The 19386-nt window shown below is 42.1% G+C and overlaps 1 protein-coding gene across 1 annotated transcript in view; it reads right to left on the reverse strand.

The window, feature by feature from the left end:
• Positions 1-8488: 8488 nt before the first annotated feature.
• LOC102396564 (zinc finger protein 268) overlaps positions 8489-19386 on the reverse strand; it is a 48808-nt gene continuing 37910 nt past the window's right edge. The window contains exon 7 of the mRNA XM_025267914.3: positions 8489-9064. Coding sequence (XP_025123699.2) covers positions 9060-9064 — 5 coding nt within the window. The 3' untranslated portion in view covers positions 8489-9059. The remainder of the gene's footprint in view (positions 9065-19386) is intronic.

Below are 19386 nucleotides of genomic sequence, written 5' to 3' on the forward strand. Positions count from 1 at the left end.
GCTCCAGAGGTTCCTCAGCTCTGACCTCATGGCTGTGAGCAGCCAGTTGACATCCCCAAGCCTCTGTTTTCTCAGCTCAGCGGGGCTGTTTGTTGAGAATTCATTGGGATAACCGTCTTAGTGCTATTAACGCAGGGAGGCCTGTTGCTCCTCAGATAACAAGGTGCCTAGACTGCAGTCTTTGTATCACCCTTCTCTGTCCCCACCAAATCTAAATGGTCCCCTTAAAGGCTGCAATCTTTTCCAGTGCATGTGTTCCTGTCACTCCTCCTGGACACGCCCCTGAGCGGCGGGGCCTCCTGGCTGAGCTCCAGGTCGCCACCCTCCTGCTGTTTCAGGTGGTATCTCTCCTCCTCTCACCCAGAGTGAAGGGATGATGTGGTGTCTGGTCATTAACTTATTCTCAAATGATTCAAAGACAAAAAGATCTTTGTTTTCAAGATCTTTGTTTACATTTTCAACTTTGTGTAAATTTTCTATCGTTTCAAAACAAAGAAATGCTTTAAAACTGAAAGGTCTGAGTTTTAGGGACCCTAGAAGGCGAGTGGCCATCTGAGTGGCACATCTGTCACTCCTGATGCTCGGCCTTGTGGTTCTGGGGATGAAGATGGAATGGGATGGGGCTGCTGTGGGATGGGGTGGGGGGTGGGGGTGGAGGGAAGCAGTGAGCCTGGGGACACTTGGGCTGTGGGGGCAGAGTCAGAGTAAGGTGGTCTCAGCTGAGATGCCCCCTCTGGGGAAAGTTGCCAGGGTCTCTAAAGGGGTCTTAGGTTCTTGGCGGCTCCCCACTTCACCCCACGTTCCAGCAATTACCTGGAAGCGCCCTGTTATTCCTCTGCCTCTCCCACTATCCTGTGAGCCCTGAGGGCACAAACCTGGCTTAGTTTCCCGCTGTATCACCTCTGTTGACCAACACGATGGGGAGGCTAGGGTCAAGGGCCCATTCCTGGAGGTGACAGTCCTGGGTGTCAAAGTCCTCACCAAAGGGGGTTGGGGTGCTGGGAACCGAGCCTACTCAGCCCCAGGGCCTGTGTGCTTGACACCGCTGCTTTCATCTCCAGGGAAATTCCTCGATTCTGGGGCAAAACGACCAGGTGAGGAGCAGAGGACAGAGATGCTCATAGGACGCTTCCGATAAAACAGAGCCATTAGAAAGGATTTGAGTGTCGATCACCAGAGTCCTGGTGCGTGGATTAGTTCCCTCAGGCAGCGAAATGTGGGCCTAGTTTGAGAAGGAAAGGTGTCCAGGATAGTTAAGTAAATAGAGGGGCGGCGTGGCTTAAAACATTAAACTTTAACGGAACATTTGTTGGGCAAGCAGAATATATTGCAATCCAGGGGAAGGCACCCCGCAGCCAGGAGGCTCTTCTGCAGCTCACGTGCCTCTGTGCAAACCCCAGACTCAGAAAGGCCAGAGGCTGCCCACACCTCACTCACATCTATTGGGAGAAGTCTGGCCTTGTCACAGGACAGGCACGGAGGGTGGGGCAGTGCAATACCCTCTTCTCTGAGGAAGGCCTTTACTGTCAGGAACCTGCCCCGAAACTTGCTATGCTCCCCCCACCCCTCCATGCTCCGCGTGTACTTCCGCTGCACCTCCGGAGAGGAGTTGGGGAGATGCAGTCACTACAAAGTATCGAGGCCTCAGTCAATCATTGTGTCAGCTGGGCTGGACAACGCTGGCCTTTGACCCCTAAATCCGGGGGCTTTGGGGGCCCACTTGGGTTCAGGGGGTTCTGGTGGTTCTTGGTGAGCCGAGAGGTTCTCCAGCAAACGTGCGTGGCATTCAGAAGGGCTGCCCGAAAACCGAGAGGTTGGCGGTGAGTCGGCGGCGCCATCCAGCCTGGATGTGCCTATCCTTGGGCCTCAGAAGCAAGGGAGCCTGAGAGTCACGGGCTGGGGTGGAGAAGACTGTCCCATGATCCCCACCCCTGCAGCAGGAGGAAGCTGTAATCCTGGACTGACCCCACAACACTGGCTTGGAGCTCTGCAGAGCCAAAGCCCTGCTGGGGTCACAGCCTGTGGGGCAGAAACTCTGACCTCTCTTGTGCATGGGTAGATGCGCACCCGCTGGACTGCGCGGGAGGGAGCGCCTTCAAGGAGCTCAGGTCGCAGCAGAGGCCTCTGTGGATCTCACCCCTGTGGGATCCTGGGTGCTCAGCTCCACGGGGTGGAGAAGCCTTTGTGATGGTGGGGACCTGGGGACCTGAGTTCTCCAAGCCCCTGGTTCACATGCAGGGGAAACCACAGAAATGCCCTCACCTGCTTGGACAATTCTGGGGTCTCCCCTGTGCAGGTTACAGTCCTGTGATTTTTGCACAGCAAGTGGAAGGTGCCCTAGAGATGAAACCAGGAGGGGTGTTAGTCGCTCAGGGACTCTTTGTGATCCCATGGACTGTCCGTGGGATTCTCCAGGCAAGAATACTGGAGTGGGTTGCCATTCTGTTCTGCAGGGGATCTTCCCCAATCAGGAATCAAACCCAGGTCTCCTGCATTGCAGACTGATTCTTTACCATCTGAGCCACTAGGGAAAGCCCTATATATACATTCATTTTTGGCTGTGTGTGTGTGTGTGTGTGTGTTTCTCGATGCGGGGGCCTTTCTTTAGTGGGAAAGGAGGGGAATGCAGGGGGTGCGGGGTGGGGAGGGGAAGGTGTGTGTGGCACTTCTCTCTAGTTGCAGTTCCCTGGCTTCTCATTGCAGTGATTTCTCTTGCTGCAGAGCACAGGCTCTAGGTGCAGGGGCTTCAGTAGTTAGGGCTCTGAGAGCTCCAGAGTGTGGGCTCAGTGCTCAGCTGAGGCACAAGGGCTTAGCTGCTTCATGGCATGTTGGGATCTTCCCTGATGAGGGATTGAGCCCACCTTTCCTGCATTGGTAGGAGGATTCTTAACCATTGAGCCACCAGGGAAGCCCCTTCACATTGGTTTTTAAATGATGGTCTAGGTAAAAATTCTCTTGAGGGCAAAGCTCATGCCTAAGCTTATGCAAGACTTTGGGCAAAAGAGAAACATTTCAGTGTCTGTATACAGAACAATCTGGAAACAATCCAAAGATCTGGTGGGAGATTTGCTAAGTAGATCACACTGCAGAAAGAGGATGAGCTCCTGGAAGATAATTAGTAGTTATGTCCAAGAAGATGCTTCCTGACCCAACTTGTAATACATTGTAGCATGAAAACAGCCTGTTACAAAACCAGGGTGAGTGGTACAGAGCCCATTTGAAAAGATAAGACATAAAATGATATATGCCACATTGTTATTTTGTTTTTATTATTTTTATTTGGCTTTTAAATTTTCTTTCTTTTTTTTTTTTGGCTTATCCACTAGTGGAGGTGATGGAATTCCAGTTGAGCTATTTCAAATCTTGAAAGATGATGCTGTTAAAGTGCTGAGCTCAATATGCCAGCAAATTTGGAAAACTCAGCAGTGGCCACAAGACTGGAAAGGTCAGTTTTCATTCCAATCCCAAAGAAAGGCCAAGGAATACTCAAATGACCGCACAATTGCACTCATCTCACACGCTAGTAAAGTAATGCTCAAAATTCTCCAAGCCAGGCTTCAGCAATACGTGAACCGTGAACTTCCAGATATTCAAGCTGGTTTTAGAAAAGGCAGAGGAACCAGAGATCAAATTGCCAACATTCGCTGGATCATCGAAAAAGCAAGAGAGTTCCAGAAAAACATCTATTTCTGCTTTATTGACTATGCCAAAGCCTTTGACTGTGTGGATCACAATAAACTGTGGAAAATTCTTCAAGAGATGGGAATACCAGACCACCTGATCTGCCTCTTGAGAAATCTGTATGCAGGTCAGGAAGCAACAGTTAGAACTGGACATGGAACAACAGACTGGTTCCAAATAGGAAAAGGAGTACGTCAAGGCTGTATATTGTCACTCTGCTTATTTAACTTCTATGCAGAGTACATCATGAGAAATGCTGGACTGGAGGAAGCACAAGCTGGAATCAAGATTGCTGGGAGAAATATCAATAACCTCAGATATGCAGATGACACCACCCTTATGGCAGAAAGTGAAGAGGAACTAAAAAGCCTCTTGATGAGGAGAGTGAAAGAGGAGAGTGAAAAAATGGGCTTAAAGCTCAACATTCAGAAAACAAAGATCATGGCATCTGGTCCCATCACTTCATGGGAAATAGATGGGGAAACAGTGGAAACAGTGTCAGACTTTATTTTTTGGGGCTCCAAAATCACTGCAGATGGTGACCGCAGCCATGAAATTAAAAGACACTTACTTCTTGGAAGGAAAGTTATGACCAACCTAGATAGCATATTCAAAAGCAGAGACATTACTTTGCCAACAAAGGTTCGTCTAGTTAAGGCTATGGTTTTTCCTGTGGTCATGTATGGGTGTGAGAGTTGGACTGTGAAGAAGGCTGAGCGCTGAAGAATTGATGCTTTTGAACTGTGGTGTTGGAGAAGACTCTTGAGAGTCCCTTGGACTGCAAGGAGATCCAACCAGTCCATTCTGAAGGAGATCAGCCCTGGGATTTCTTTGGAAGGAATGATGCTAAAGCTGAAACTCCAGTACTTTGGCCACCTCATGCGAAGAGTTGACTCATTGGAAAAGACTCTGATGCTGGGAGGGATTGGGGGCAGGAGGAGAAGGGGACGACAGAGGATGAGATGGCTGGATGGCATCACCGACTGGATGGACGTGAGTCTGAGTGAACTCCGGGAGTTGGTGATGGACAGGGAGGCCTGGTGTGCTGTGATTCATGGGGTCGCAAAGAGTCGGACACGACTGAGCGACTAAACTGAACTGAACTGATGTTTTCTAATTTTTATAAAAAGATAATCGGTTTGTCTTGTTTTAAATTTCAAGAAGTGAAAAAAACAAACAAACCATAGACCACGGGGTTGGAGGAAGCACACCTCCCCCCATGATTCAGTATACACAGGGGATGTGGGTGAACAGAGAGGAAATTAGAGGTTTGCTGCGGGAAACCCTGCTGCTGTGGGAATGCTGTCTCAGGCCCTTTCTCCAGGGCCGGCTGGGAGTTCAGTGACAACTTTTCTGGTTGCTCTCCACCCATTAAGCACCAGTGAAGTTAAAACCTCAATGGAACCCCAAATGTCCAAGTACCCATATTATAAAATTAAATTTAATTTAACAAATGCTATGATTCTAATTTGTTGCTATAAAATCAATGACTATTTTTGGCTGCCAGGTAAAAAGTTACTGTTTACAAACGTCTTATTTGAGCCTCCTAAGCCGCCTCTGAGCGAGTGTTACGTTCCCTTGTTACTAATAAGGGAATAGATCTAGTGAATTTTAAAACACTTTCCACTAGTAAGTGGCTTCTTTAACTGTCATTTAAAAGCTTACATTCTTAAGCACATAATAATTTTAAGTATTCTGAATCAGGGCAAACTCTTCATAAACTTCATTTTTGATAGAGGTCTAACCTTCCAACAAAAGGTAGGCCAAAATTTAAGTATCCAACACCCACTGTAAATAATGCTGCCTTTCTTCTTCCATGCTCTCTAGTCTGAAATGCAGCCATCACCACATAATGCATTCTAAAGCATACTGACCTGCTGTTTCCAGATTTTCTGTTCTCTTCTGGACCCAGGCTATCTGGTGTGGACTCCCAGTTCAATTGTTTAATAGCTCTGTGACTTTGACCCTCTCTGTACCTTCTCTTCTCTTTGGTGAAGTTTATTATTTGTAAAAACAGGCCTTTTCTCATTGTGATTTCAGATGCATCCAGCAGTAAGCAGCTGCTTGCAACAAGCAGTGGCTGGAAGCACGATCTTAGTTTTCCAGACCAGGAGTCCTAACCACTGGGCCACAGCAGTTAGGGCCAGAGTCCCTAGCATGACTAGTCAAGAATGAATTCAGGCAAGAAGGCAGAAGTTAAATCGCAAGGTAGAAAGTTTACGGAAAAGAAAAATACATGTGGAAAGGTACACGGGTGAGCTCAGAGAGAGAATCTTGACTTTGGGAAGTTTAAATCCCTCATAAGGGGGCAGTTTTCCAGGTTTTTGCTTTCCTTCAGGCCAGTCATCTTGCTTTGTCCCCCCTGGCTCCAGTTAATTTGTCTCAAGACCCTCCCCTCAGGTGCACACACACCTGTCAGCCAAGATGGATCTCAAAGTGAAGTTTTCTGGGAGGAGCAAGACTCATTATGGCCTGGAATTTTCCCCTGACTTTTGACCCCAAGGAGCTTTTCTGCCTCGGTGTAGTGTCTCCTTTGTCCCAAAGAAGAGTTGGGGGGTGGGGTGGGTGTGCAGATTCCTTAATCCTTTACTCAAAACAGGGTTTTGCACCTCTTTGTCCTTGCCATGGTTATTACCTTGACTGTTGCCATGACTATTACCTTAAGGTGTTTACAAGAGACAAAGACTGGCTATTTACCCTGTTTCTCTTGTTACTTCCATTTTGGAGGGCAAGCAGGAGGCTGATTGTAAATTCAACTGGAGCCCACCCATCTCTTGTCTCAGAAAATGCTAAAAGTTGTAAGTATCCAACCTAAAGCCCTCTTCTTCCTGCCCCATGACAGGCAAACAGGAGGCCAGTTGTAAATGTCTAACCTGGAGCCCATCTATCTCCTACCTCAACTGGATTGAGATCATCAAATGAATCAATAACTCTTCATGTGCTATCTTCTTTTTCATCATTTTGTTTCTTACCTACCCTCTTCATTTTTAACACATTCAAAATTTGGTAAGGTAACTTCTCCTTTATGACTTCTGTTCAGAAATTTTCTGGCCATTAATGTACTTTCCCTCATAATGATTACCTGAACACATTTTTAAAAATCCCTGATCCTCAAAAGACTTTAAGCTCATCTGGATAGGGCCTCAAAGAACCCCCTTTTCACCCTAAATCCCTCTCTTCCTACCAGGGAATTACCTTCATCCCCAGGGTCTCCCTGAGGGAGTTCCTGCCCCACCCTCACTGCCCCAGGATGCCTTCTCAAAAGCCCCAGGGTAAGTACCTCTGGTGGGTAGGGTGGAGGTATCAGATTTGTTGAATGTCTGTCTGCATATTGGGTGCTTGTAGCTGTTGGAGACCAGTTCTTTGGCCCCTCCTTGGGTTCACAGAATTCCAGGGAGCAGGCCATCTGGGGAACACCCTGGGAAAGCAATGCTGGACCGAAGAAGACGGGATACCTTACATCCCGGGTAGAATGCTGTAAAGGACAGAGGAAGTGTAAGCAAGCGCTTCAAAGAGTGACTCAGCTGCCCTTCCTTTCTTGGAAGAAGGCAGGTGGTAGATGGGGGCAGGGAACTGGAAGACCCTCCCCACACACTGACTCAGAGGCAGTTGAGGCTGCCAGCCCTACTAGAGGATTAGACCCTGTTCTCCTTCAAGCTCGGATGAGTTGCACTCCAGCTACAGGTCTTTCAAGGGAACAAAGCTGTACAGCCCCCTCCTCTGGGTCCTGTGCAGGGCCCTCGCAGTGCACCTCCTTCATCACCCTGGGTGCCAGCATCACCACTCAGGGCCATGACCAGCATGTGGGTGCCGGACACTCCCTGGAGTCTGGATCTGTAAGGCCCAGGCTGGAGAACTTTACTGTCCAAATAAGGCCTGCACCAGGGGGAGGCAAGTGAGGAACCAAACAACTCAGTCATCAAGATAAATAGTATTTTAACACAGTATTTTTATTTTTTAAAAATATTAATTTATTTATCTTAATTAGAGGCTAATTACTTTACAATATTGTATTGGTATTGCCATACATCAACATGAATCCGCCATGGGTGTACACATGTTTCCCATCCTGAACCCCCCTCCCACCTCCCTCCCCATACCATCCCTCTGGGTCATTCCAGTGCACCAGCCCCGAGCATCCTGTATCATGCATTGATCCTGGACTGGTGATTCATTTCACATATGATATACATGTTTCAATGCCATTCTCCCAAATCATCCCACCCTCGCCCTCTCCCACAGAGTCCAAAAGACTGTTCTAAACATCTGTGTCTCTTTTGCTATCTCACATACAGGGTTATCGTTACCATCTTTCTAAATTCCATATATATGCATTAGTATACTGTATTGGTGTTTTTCTTTCTGGTTTACTTCACTCTGTATAATATGCTCTAGTTTCATCCATGTCATTAGAGCTGATTCAAATGTATTTTTTTTAATGGCTGAGTAATACTCCGTTGTGTATATGTACCACTGCTTTCTTATCCATTCGTCTGCTGATGGACATCTAGGTTGCTTCCATGTCCTGGCTATTATAAACAGTGCTGTGATGAACGTTGGGGTACACGTGTCTCTTTCAATTCTGGTTTCCTCAGTGTGTATGCTCAGCAGTGGGATTGCTGGGTCATATGGCAGTTCTCTTTCCAGCTTTTTAAGGAATCTCCACACTGTTCTCCATAGTGGCTGTATTAGTTTGCATTCCCACCAACAGTGTAAGAGGGTTCCCTTTTCTCCACACCCTCTCCAGCATTTATTGCTTGTAGACTTTTGGATCGCAGCCATTCTGACTGGTGTGAAATGGTACCTCATTGTGGTTTTTATTTGCATTTAAAAAACACATTTTTTTTTTTTTGCCAGAGAATTTACAATGAACATACACAAAAAATTTAAAGATGAGATGAGTACTACTGATTTTTGCTTTTGCTTCATGCTCAAAGGTGGCTGGGCAGTGGTGCTGTGCCCAAATAAGACCCACTTCACCTGGTTCAACCCTTCTCTCCTGCTGGTGTTCAGTCAGGGATGAGGTGGGGACAGGGTCTTGGAGCTCAGGGACTGTTTACTGAGCATATGTGACTCTGTGAGGTGGGTATTCTGCCCTCATTTCCAAATGACAAGATACCCATCAGAAGATTAAGTCACTGGTCTACAGTCACAGAACTGGCAGAGGTTTGAGGTGTGTGGTTGTCCTGTCACCTGGAAGCACCCTGAACTGGAGGGTGGGAGAGGAGGAGGGAAGTCCTGGTGTAACCTGCAACTTCATCACTCAGCCCACTTTCCCGATGCTGGTCACGCTCCAGGTCCACTCTGGACACTGACGTCACAGACGAATGAGTGTCCCTGTGTTTGAGGAACCCATCTTCTCAGGAGTTGCTGATTCCTTACTCTGTGCAGAGCATGAAAAAAATCAGTTGGTTTATCTATTTTTATTGTTTAAAAAAAGCCTAGATATTTAACCAAAAATGTTTTAGATTAACATAATATTACATGCGAAAAGTTGAACAGACATACAAGTCCAAGAAAATGAAAGCACATTGTGAATGTTCTTGATGTTTTGATTCTCTATCTTTACAATTTATATAAAGTGCACGAATCTTTAGGGCTTACCTGATTTCTTCATGTGCAGGTACTGTGTCCTCACCACTTACAGCACGCTTGAAGGCTCTCTCATGCCCATGTCCAGTCATTATCCCTCCATGGTAACCACCTTGATTTAAGTCACCAAACATTAGCTTTTCCTGTTTTTGCACTTGACCTGCCTTCTCAAAAGCTACAAGTTTCCCCCACCATAAGCTTCTAGAAGGTCTACTTTCCCCCTTCACATTTAGGTGTACAATTCACCTAGAAATAATTTTAACTTATGGTGTGAGGTATGAGGGGGGGCAGTGTCAGTTCCCTCCAGAGGATATCCAGTTGGCCTACCTGACTTATTGCAGTGTTTCCACCACTACACTGCAGTGTCACTTTTTGTCTGAAATCAGATGATGGCACATGTGGGGGTCTGCTAATGGGTTCTCTGGTCTGTTGCTCCATTGTTCTGTTTGTCTACCTTTACACAAAACTATACTATTATAACAATCACTAAGTCAATGTTCAGTGTGTATCCTTCAATTTTCTTCCTCTTTGTTTTTGCTATGCTTCACCCTTTGCATTTTCACATGGATTTCAGAATCAGCTTGTTAATTTTGACAAAAATGCATCTACTAGGACTGTGAGATAGCACTGAATTTATAAATTTGGGCAATGCTTGAAAGCAATTTGAGTCTTCCAATCCACAAAGACAAAATAGATCTTATTTGTTTAATTTCAAACCTTTATTTAGATTTATTTCTAATCATTTAATATTTTTGATGCTGTTGTCCATGATTCCTTTAGTTTCATTATCTAATTGTTTTGTAATATATAGAAATACAGTTGACTTTTGTGTATTGACATTCTACCTAGCAACTCTGCTAAATTCACCTAAATCTGTAAGTTTTATTTGTAGACGTTTTTGGATTTTCTAAGTACATAAACATATTGTGTAGGAATGACTTATTTTTCTTTCTTTCCAACCTTATTTTTAAAAAACATATTGTATGGGTTAGGACAAAAATATTCACGATGTTAAATTAAAGAGGTAATAGTTATAATTTTATTTATTGTATGCAGGGAGAGAGCATTAAATATTTCACTTGAAATGAAATCATGATGTGTGTGCAACATGACATGTCTATGATAGATTTCTCTTGTAGATATATATGCTTTGTCAGATTAAGGAAGTACCTGTGTATTACTAGTTTTAAGAGGTTTTGCTATAAATGCCTGTTTAATTTTGGCAGCTGTCTTCTGCATCTCTTGAGTTGGTTTTTCTCTTATTCTGTAACTGTTGGATCACAGTGGGTTTTGTTTGTTTTTTAACCATACTTGATCATGATGTAGTTTTTACATATCATTAGATTCCATCTAATTCACTTTTTAGGATTTTTGCATCCCTCTTCATGAGAAATAAATGTCTACATTTTCATTTTTTTTCCTAATGTGTCTGTTGGATTTTGGCACCAAAGTTATGCAGGTCCTGTAAAAAGTATCAGGAAGCATTCTCTCACTTTTTATATTATCTGGAAATTTTTACAAAACTGGAATTATTTCTTCTTTAAATCAGAAGAATTCACTAGTGAAGTCAGCTAGGCTTCAGTCTCTTTGTGGAAAGGTTTTAGATTTTGGATTCAATTTCTTCAATAGATTTAGTACTTTTTTTTTTTTTTTATTTCTTTTGCCCATTTTATTAATGTTGGGATTTTTAAGGAATTTGTCCTTATCATCTAAACTGTCAAATATGTTTGCCTATTGCATAACCTTCTTATACATTTATTTTCTTTCATGTAAAATCTTGTTGTGATATCCCTTTTCATACTGGTTACTGGCAAGGTATTTTTTTCCTCTTTCTTGATCAGAAGTGAATTAATCAAAGAATCAACTTTCTGTGGTACTTTCTCTCTTGTACGTATGGTTCCTGTTTAATCAATGTCTGATCTTCCTTATTGCCTTCCTGCTATGTTCCCTGAGTTTGCTTTTCTTTTGTGGCTTCCTAAAATAGAAGGCTAGATAATTAGTTTTCAACCTTTTTCTTAATAAATTTATGCATTTTCCTTCAAACATGTTTTAGCATTGTATTTTACCATCATCTATGTAAAAATATTTCCTAATTTCTGAAATTTGTCAATCTAAAAATACTACTTTTGTAATTAAGAAATACCTGAGAGGAAAATACTTTGAGACAAGTATTTGTTCCTCATAACATTTTTGTTTACAAGTTTTAGCACTCATTAATTTCTGCCTGAAACAATCCTTACTATAGTGGCTGTCTAATGACAATCTTCCAATTTCATCATTTCTTCTGTATATCATGGGAATTCTACCATCATAAATGGTTTCTCTCCTGCCCTTCCCTGTTATTTCAGTGCAACCTATTCATCTTTACTATTTTTTTTTCCTGTGTTGCATTATTTTCTTTCAAGTAATTTCTTTTGTAATTTAGGCTTCATATTTTTGTTCCAGTTGTTACTTTTATATCATCTTCTAGCGCTCTGAATCTCACATTTCTCCACCTTTTATTATCAGCAGCCTAAGAATTAAAGTGGTATCCTTTGATTTCCTATTAATGGAAGTATCTTATTTCCCCAACCCTCTCTTTCCTCTTTCTATGCTTACTCATGTTTTTACTTTACCAGAAAATATTTTTGTATAGTATTCTTCCATCTGCTCAACCCTCATTTTAGTCTTAGATGTGAAATTAAATATATTAAATGCTCACCATCAATCCTTTAGCTGGATGAAGCTCAACCTCTAGTATACTCCTCATAAAATTGGTTTTTGTATATGGTATAAGTATACATTTTTCTCAAATAGATGTGCAAGTGATTCAGCACCATTTTTTTTTTAAGACTATCCTTTTTCCAATGAATTGTTTTTGTAATTTTGACAAAAATCAGTTCACTATGTAGTGGGTAGTTTTATTCAGGACTCTCTTCTGTTTTACTAATTGATATGTCTGTCCTTTCAGAAGTCCGTACTGTTATAGCTACTGTAACTTTATGATAGGCCTGGAAATAAAATAGTGTATGTTTTGAACTGTTTTTCCTGTTCAAAACTGTCTTTTAGTTCCTTTGCTATTTCACGTATGTTTCAGGATGTTTGTCAGTTTTCACAGAAGATATTCCTGGGAATTTGATAGGAAAGGGATTGAATCTAAATATCCGTGTGGAGAACACTGACACCTGAACAACATTGACTCTTTCAGTCCATTAACAGGGCACATCCTTCCAGTATCTAGGTCATTGTTACTCCCCTCTTCATTGCTGTTCACAGCATTTCACTTGACTTACATTTAATTATTCCATGTTTTCTGGTCCTCTCATAAATAGTGGTGCATGTAACCCAAATTTCCCATTGTATATTCCAAGTATGTAAAAACAGAACTGAGTTTTGAATGTTGATTTTATTTATTATTTTTTTAATTTCTATTTTTAATATAAATTTATTTAAATTGGAGGCTAATTACTTTACAATATTGTATTGGTCCTGCCATACATCAACTGAATGTTGATTTTATATTTTGCTATCTTGCTTAATTGACTTGTTATGGTGGATTTTTTTTTTGTAAAGTTTTAAAAGGAATTTCCTTGAAGACAGTCATGCTGTCTTTCAGTATGGTTGTTATTCTTTCTTTCTAATCTCTACCCTTTTCTCTTTCTTGCCTAATGCAATCAGCTAAGTCTTCTAGTACAATGTTGAAACAGAGTGGTGAGAGTGGATAGTTGACTTGCTCTCAATTTTAGGGGAAGCAATTTATTTTCACCCTTACATTAACTATAGACATTTTCCAGATGTGCTTCATTAGTTTGAGGAAGCAACTTCTTATTCCTGATTTGCTGTTGTTGTTGTTGTTTTAACATTACACGAGGTTTCTATTTAATTTTTTTGGGCTGCATTGAGTCGTTGTTGCTTTGTGCCGCCTCTCTCTAGTTGCAGTGAGTGGGGGTACTCTTCATTGCGGTGTGAGTGCTTCTCATTGCAGTGATTTCTCTTGTTGTGGAGTACAAGCTCTAGGCACATGGGCTTCAGTAGTTGCAGCATGGGGGCTCAGTAGTTGCAGCTTACAGGCTCTAGACCATGGGCTCAAAAGTTGTGCTGCACAGGCTCATTTTCTCTGCAGCATGTGGAATCTTCCTGGATCAGGGATTAAACCCGTGTCTCCTGCACTAACAGGCAGATTCTCATCCACTGCACCACTAGGGAAGTCCTGCTGAGGTGTTTTTTTGTATGTTTAATGGGTGCTGTGGAACTTGAACAGACGCTTTTACTATACCTATTGATGTGATCATGCGATTTTTTGTAGTTATTCAGATATGAATTAGTGATTGAATTCTGAAATTGAATCAGCTTCCTATTCCCAAAATAAACTCCAGTTTATCTTCTTGTATTACCCTTTACATATTTCAGGAGTAAATTAACTAATATTGAAGATTTTTACATCTGTGTTCATAAAGAACATTTGTAGTATCTTTTATTAAAAAATCAGAGTAATACTAACTTCATAAAATGAGTTAAGATTTATTTGTCATCTATTTTCTGAAAGAGTTTGTATAGAATTGGAATTACTTCTATCTTAAATGTTTGATAGCAATGACCAGTGAAATGACCTGAGCTTGGATTTTTTTTTTGTTCAGTTCAGTTCAGTTCAGTCGCTTAGTCGTGTGTGACTCTTTGTGACCCCATGAATCATAGCATGCCAGGCCTCCCTGTCCATCACCAACTCCTGGAGTCTACTCAAACTCAAATCCATCCAGTCGGTGATGCCATCCAGCCATCTCATCCTCTGTCGTCCCCTTCACCTCCTGCCCCCAATCCCTCCCAGCATCAGGGTCTTTTCCAATGAGTCAACTCTTTGCATGAGGTGGCCAAAGTATTGGAGTTTAAGCTTCAGCATCAGTCCTTCCAAGGAAAGAAAACCAAGGACTGATCTCCTTTAGGATGGACTGGGTGGGCCTCCTTGCAGTCCAAGGGACTCTCAAGAGTCTTCTCCAATACCACAGTTCAAAAGCATAAATTCTTTGGCACTCAGCTTTCTTCACAGTCCAACTCTCACATCCATACATGACCACTGGAAAGACCATAGCCTTGACTAGACAGACCTTTGATGGCAGAGTAATGTCTCTGCTTTTTAATATGCTATCTAGGTTGGTCATAACTTTCTTCCAAGGAGTCATTACTACTTCCAAGGAGTAAGTGTCTTTTAATTTCATGGCTACAGTCACCATCTGCAGTGATTTTGGAGCCCCCCAAAATAAAGTCTGACACTGTTTCCACATTGATTTCCCATGAAGTGATGGGACCAGATACCATGATCTTAGTTTTCTGAATGTTGAGCTTTAAGCCAACTTTTTCACTCTCCTCTTTCACTTTCATCAAGAGGCATTTTAGTTCCTCTTCACTTTCTGCCATAAGGGTGGTGTCATCTGCATATCTGAGGTTATTGATATTTCTCCCAGCAATCTTGATTCCAGCTTCTGCTTCTTCCAGCCCAGCGTTTCTCATGATGCACTCTACATAGAAGTTAAATAAGCAGGGTGAGAATATACAGCCTTGACGTACTCCTTTTCCTATTTGGAACCAGTCTGTTGTTCCATGTCCAGCTCTAACTGTTGCTTTTTGACCTGACTATATAGGTTTCTCAAGAGGCAGGTCAGGTGGTCTGGTATTCCCATCTCTTGAAGAATTTTCCACAGTTTATTGTGATCCACACAGTCAAAGGCTTTGGCATAGTCAATAAAGCAGAAATAGATGTTTTTCTGGAACTCTCTTGCTTTTCCATGATCCAGCGGATGTTGGCAATTTGATCTCTGGTTCCTCTGCCTTTTCTAAAACCAGCTTGAATATCTGGAAGTTCACGGTTCACGTATTGCTGAAGCCTGGCTTGGAGAATTTTGAGCATTACTTTACTAGCGTGTGAGATGAGTGCAATTGTGCGGTCATTTGAGTATTCCTTGGCCTTTCTTTGGGATTGGAATGAAAACTGACCTTTTCCAGTCCTGTGGCCACTGCTGAGTTTTCCAAATTTGCTGGCATATTGAGTGCAGCACTTTCCCAGCATCATCTTTCAGGATTTGGAATAGCTCAACTGGAATTCCATCACCTCCACTAGCTTTATTGTGATGCTTTCTAAGGCCCAGTTGACTTCACATTCCAGGATGTCTGGCTCTAGGTCAGTGATCACACCATCGTGATTATCTTGGTCATCAAGATCTTTTTTGTACAGTTCTTCTGTGTATTCTTGCCACCACTTCTTAATATCTTCTGCTTCTGTTAGGTCAATACCATTTCTGTCCTTTATCAAACCCATCTTTGCATGAAATGTTCCCTTGGTATCTCTAATTTTCTTGAAGACATCTCTAGTCTTTCCCATTCTGTTGTTTTCCTCTATTTCTTTGCATTGATCACTGAGGAAGGCTTTCTTATCTCTCCTTGCTATTCTTTGGAACTCTGCATTCAGATGCTTATATATTTCCTTTTCTCCTTTGCTTTTCACTTCTCTTCTTTTCACAGCTATTTGTAAGGCCTCCCCAGACAGCCATTTTGCTTTTTTACATTTCTTTTCCATGGGGATGGTCTTGATCCCTGTCTGCTGTGCAATGTCATAAACCTCATTCCATAGTTCATCAGGCACTCTATCTATCAGATCTAGGCCCTTAAATCTATTTCTCACTTCCACTGTATAATCTAAGGGATTTGATTTAGGTCATACCTAAATGGTCTAGTGGCTTTCCCTACATTCTTCAATTTAAGTCTGAATTTGGCAATAGGGAGTTCATGATCTGAGCCACAGTCAGCTCCCGGTCTTGTTTTTGCTGACTGTATAGAGCTTCTCCATCTTTGGCTGCAAAAAATATAATCAATCTGATTTCAGTGTTGACCATCTGGTGATGTCCCTGTGTAGAGTCTTCTCTTGTGTTGTTGGAAGAGGGTGTTTGCTATGACCAGTGTGTTCTCTTGGCAAAGGTCTGTTAGCTTTTGCCCTGCTTCATTCTATACTCCAAGGCCAAATTTGCCTGTTACTCCAGGTGTTTCTTGACTTCCTACTTTTGCAGTCCAGTCCCCTATAATGAAAAGGACATATTTTTTGGGTGTTAGTTCTAAAAGGTCTTGTAGGTCTTCATAGAACCATTCAATGTCAGCTTCTTCAGCGTTACTGGTTGGTGCATAGGCTTGGATTACTGTGATATTGAATTGTTTGCCTTGGAAACGAACAGAGATCATTCTGTCGTTTTTGAAATTGCATCCAAGTACTGCATTTCGGACTCTTTTGTTGACCATGATGGCTACTGCATTTCCTCTAAGGGATTCCTGCCCACAGTAGTAGATATAATGGCCATCTGAGTTAAATTCACCCATTCCAGTCCATTTAGTTCGCTGATTCCTAGAATGTCGATGTTCACTCTTGGCATCTGTTTAACCACTTTCAACTTGCCTTGTTTCATGGACCTAACATTCCAGGTTCCTATGCAATATTGCTCTTTACAGCATCGGACCTTGCTTCTATCACCAGTCACATCCACAACCGGGTATTGTTTTTGCTTTGGCTCCATCCCTTCATTCTTTCTGGAGTTATTTCTCCACTGATCTCCAGTAGCATTTTGGGCACCTACCAGCTTGGGGAGTTCCTCTTTCAGTATCCTATCATTTTGCCTTTTCATACTGTCAATGGGGTTCTCAAGGCAAGAATACTGAAGTGGTTTGCCATTCCCTTCTCCAGTGGAGCACATTCTGTCAGACCTCTCCACCATGACCCGTCTGTCTTGGGTGGCTCCACACGGCATGGCTTAGTTTCACTGAGTTAGACAGGCTGTGGTCTGTGTGATCAGATTGGCTAGTTTTCTGTGATTATGGTTTCAGTGTGTCTGCCCTCTGATGCCCTCTGGCAACACCTACCATCTTACTTGGGTTTCTCTTACCTTGGACGTGGGGTATCTCTTCACGGCTGCTCCAGCAAATCACAGCCGCTGCTCCTTACCTTGGATGAGGGCTATCTCCTCACGGCCGCCCCTCCTGACCTTGAATGTGGAGTAGCTCCTTTTGGCCCTCCTGTGCCTGCGCAGCTGCCACTCCTTGGACGTGGGGTTGATCCTTTTCTTTGTTGGGGGATTTTAAACTGAATTTAATTTCTTTAATTAATGTAGCACTATTTGGATTACCTTTATTGGTGGTTTCTACCTTTCAAAAATTTAGTCCATTTCACCTGTTGCCAGATTTGTGTTTTGCATTGTTTATTCCCTTCCTTTTTTCCCCCATTTGTTTGTTTGTTCCATTGGTCTCTGGTCTTATCCTTACTATTTCATTCCTGTTTACACTGGGATCTACTTGTTTTTTTCTTGTTTCTTATGGTGGGATTTATTGATGTGAGACCCTTATTCTTTTTTAATGCAAACATTTAGTGATATTCTCTCTATGCACTGCTTTATCTGCATCTCAAAAAAAAAAAATCAATGTTGTATTTTAACTTGTGTATGTTTATTTTCCATATTTTTCTTGAAATATCTAGGACTGGAATTGTGTTCATTTCCAAGTGTTTGGGGATTTTCCTGTTCTTTTTGCAACTGGTTTCTTGTAAAGCTGCATTACAGTCTGAAGACATTTTGTATGATTTCAATTATTTGAAAAATTTTATAATTAATGTCCCAGGATATAGTCTGTATTGATGAATGCTTCATGTGCAATTGAAAATAATGTGTGTTCTGCTGTCAGATGTTTTAGATGTGCCTACCAAGTTTAGTTTGTGATGGCATTACCCAGTGCTTCCACAGTCCTGTTTGTTTTTGGTCTCCAAGTTATGCTGCTGCTGCTGCGTCACTTCAGTCGTGTGCGACTCTGTGCGACCCCAGAGACGGTAGCCCACCAGGCTCCCCCGTCCCTGGAATTCTCCAGGCAAGAACACTGGAGTGGGTTGCCATTTCCTTCTCAACCAAGTTATGCTACTGAGAAGTAAATGTTGAAGTGTCCAACTAAACTGGTAAGACTATATAAAGCTTTGTTTTTGCATGATTTTGATGATTTAAGTGCCTGCACATGTAGAATCATCTTTTTGGTAAAATTATATTTTTTGTTATATAAGGTATTTATATATTCCTGATAATTTCCTTTGCCCTGAATATATATTTACTCTGCTCTGAATATACATTCACTTCCAGAAAAGGGTGTCAGCTTTTAGACTGGGAAATAGGGTAAGGATGACTCAATCTGATCTGTATTTCAACTAAGGTTTGTTGAAGCTTTTGGTTGATTTACTGCAAAACTGCCTTCAGATATTTTGAGGGCAGATCAGTCTGAGTACAGAGATGTAGAGGTCTGCTTGTGCTCACAGTCAAGCTGCCAGCTTTCAGAGCTGTACAAAACATCTTGCCTTAAAGCCTGTAGTTTAAGTATTTATCTATAGTTTATTTTGGTTTTTCTAAATAGACAACCACATCTCCACACAATTGGATTTTTGTTTCTACCCCAAACCCCAATTCCTTACAACTTTTTGTTCTCACATATTGACTAGAACTGCCATTTGATTGCTCAATAAAATTGATGAGCATGCTTTAAATGTTCTTAATTTAAAGGTATATGTTTAAATTACTGTTTTATCATAAGTATGACATTTTTCAGTTTTGGGAACATACTACTTGCAAAGGATTTAACTCCTATCTCTAATTTAATAATAATTTAAAATCATCTATGGGAATTATAGCCCATCAACTGATTTATCTACACACACTGAGATACTACTCATGGCTTCCCCCCCACCTAGTGATTAATTTTACAAAAAGGTTTTTAAATATTAAATCTTCCAAGCATCCTAATATGTTTTAATTTGGATCAGATTCAGGTGCACATAACAGAACCAAGTCTCCTCCCAACAACAACAAAAAAGACTTGGACAAGACAGTTCACCTCTCTTTTGTGTAAAAAGATGCCCAGACTTGGTAGTCTAGGGTTGGTATAGCAGCTCTATCATTATCAGAGAGCCACATCACTCTTCTCTCTCTACTACACTCAAGCAGATGGCTTCCATCCTCAAGAGGAATTCAGGTTCTAGGATGGCTGCTGAGTCTCCCAACATCTGGCATACTGCATATTAAAAAGAAAAGATTAAAGGACACTAGGGGGCTCGGAGAAGGCAATGGCACC

This window comes from Bubalus bubalis, chromosome 17, assembly GCF_019923935.1.
Source record: "Bubalus bubalis isolate 160015118507 breed Murrah chromosome 17, NDDB_SH_1, whole genome shotgun sequence".
NCBI lineage: Eukaryota > Metazoa > Chordata > Mammalia > Artiodactyla > Bovidae > Bubalus > Bubalus bubalis.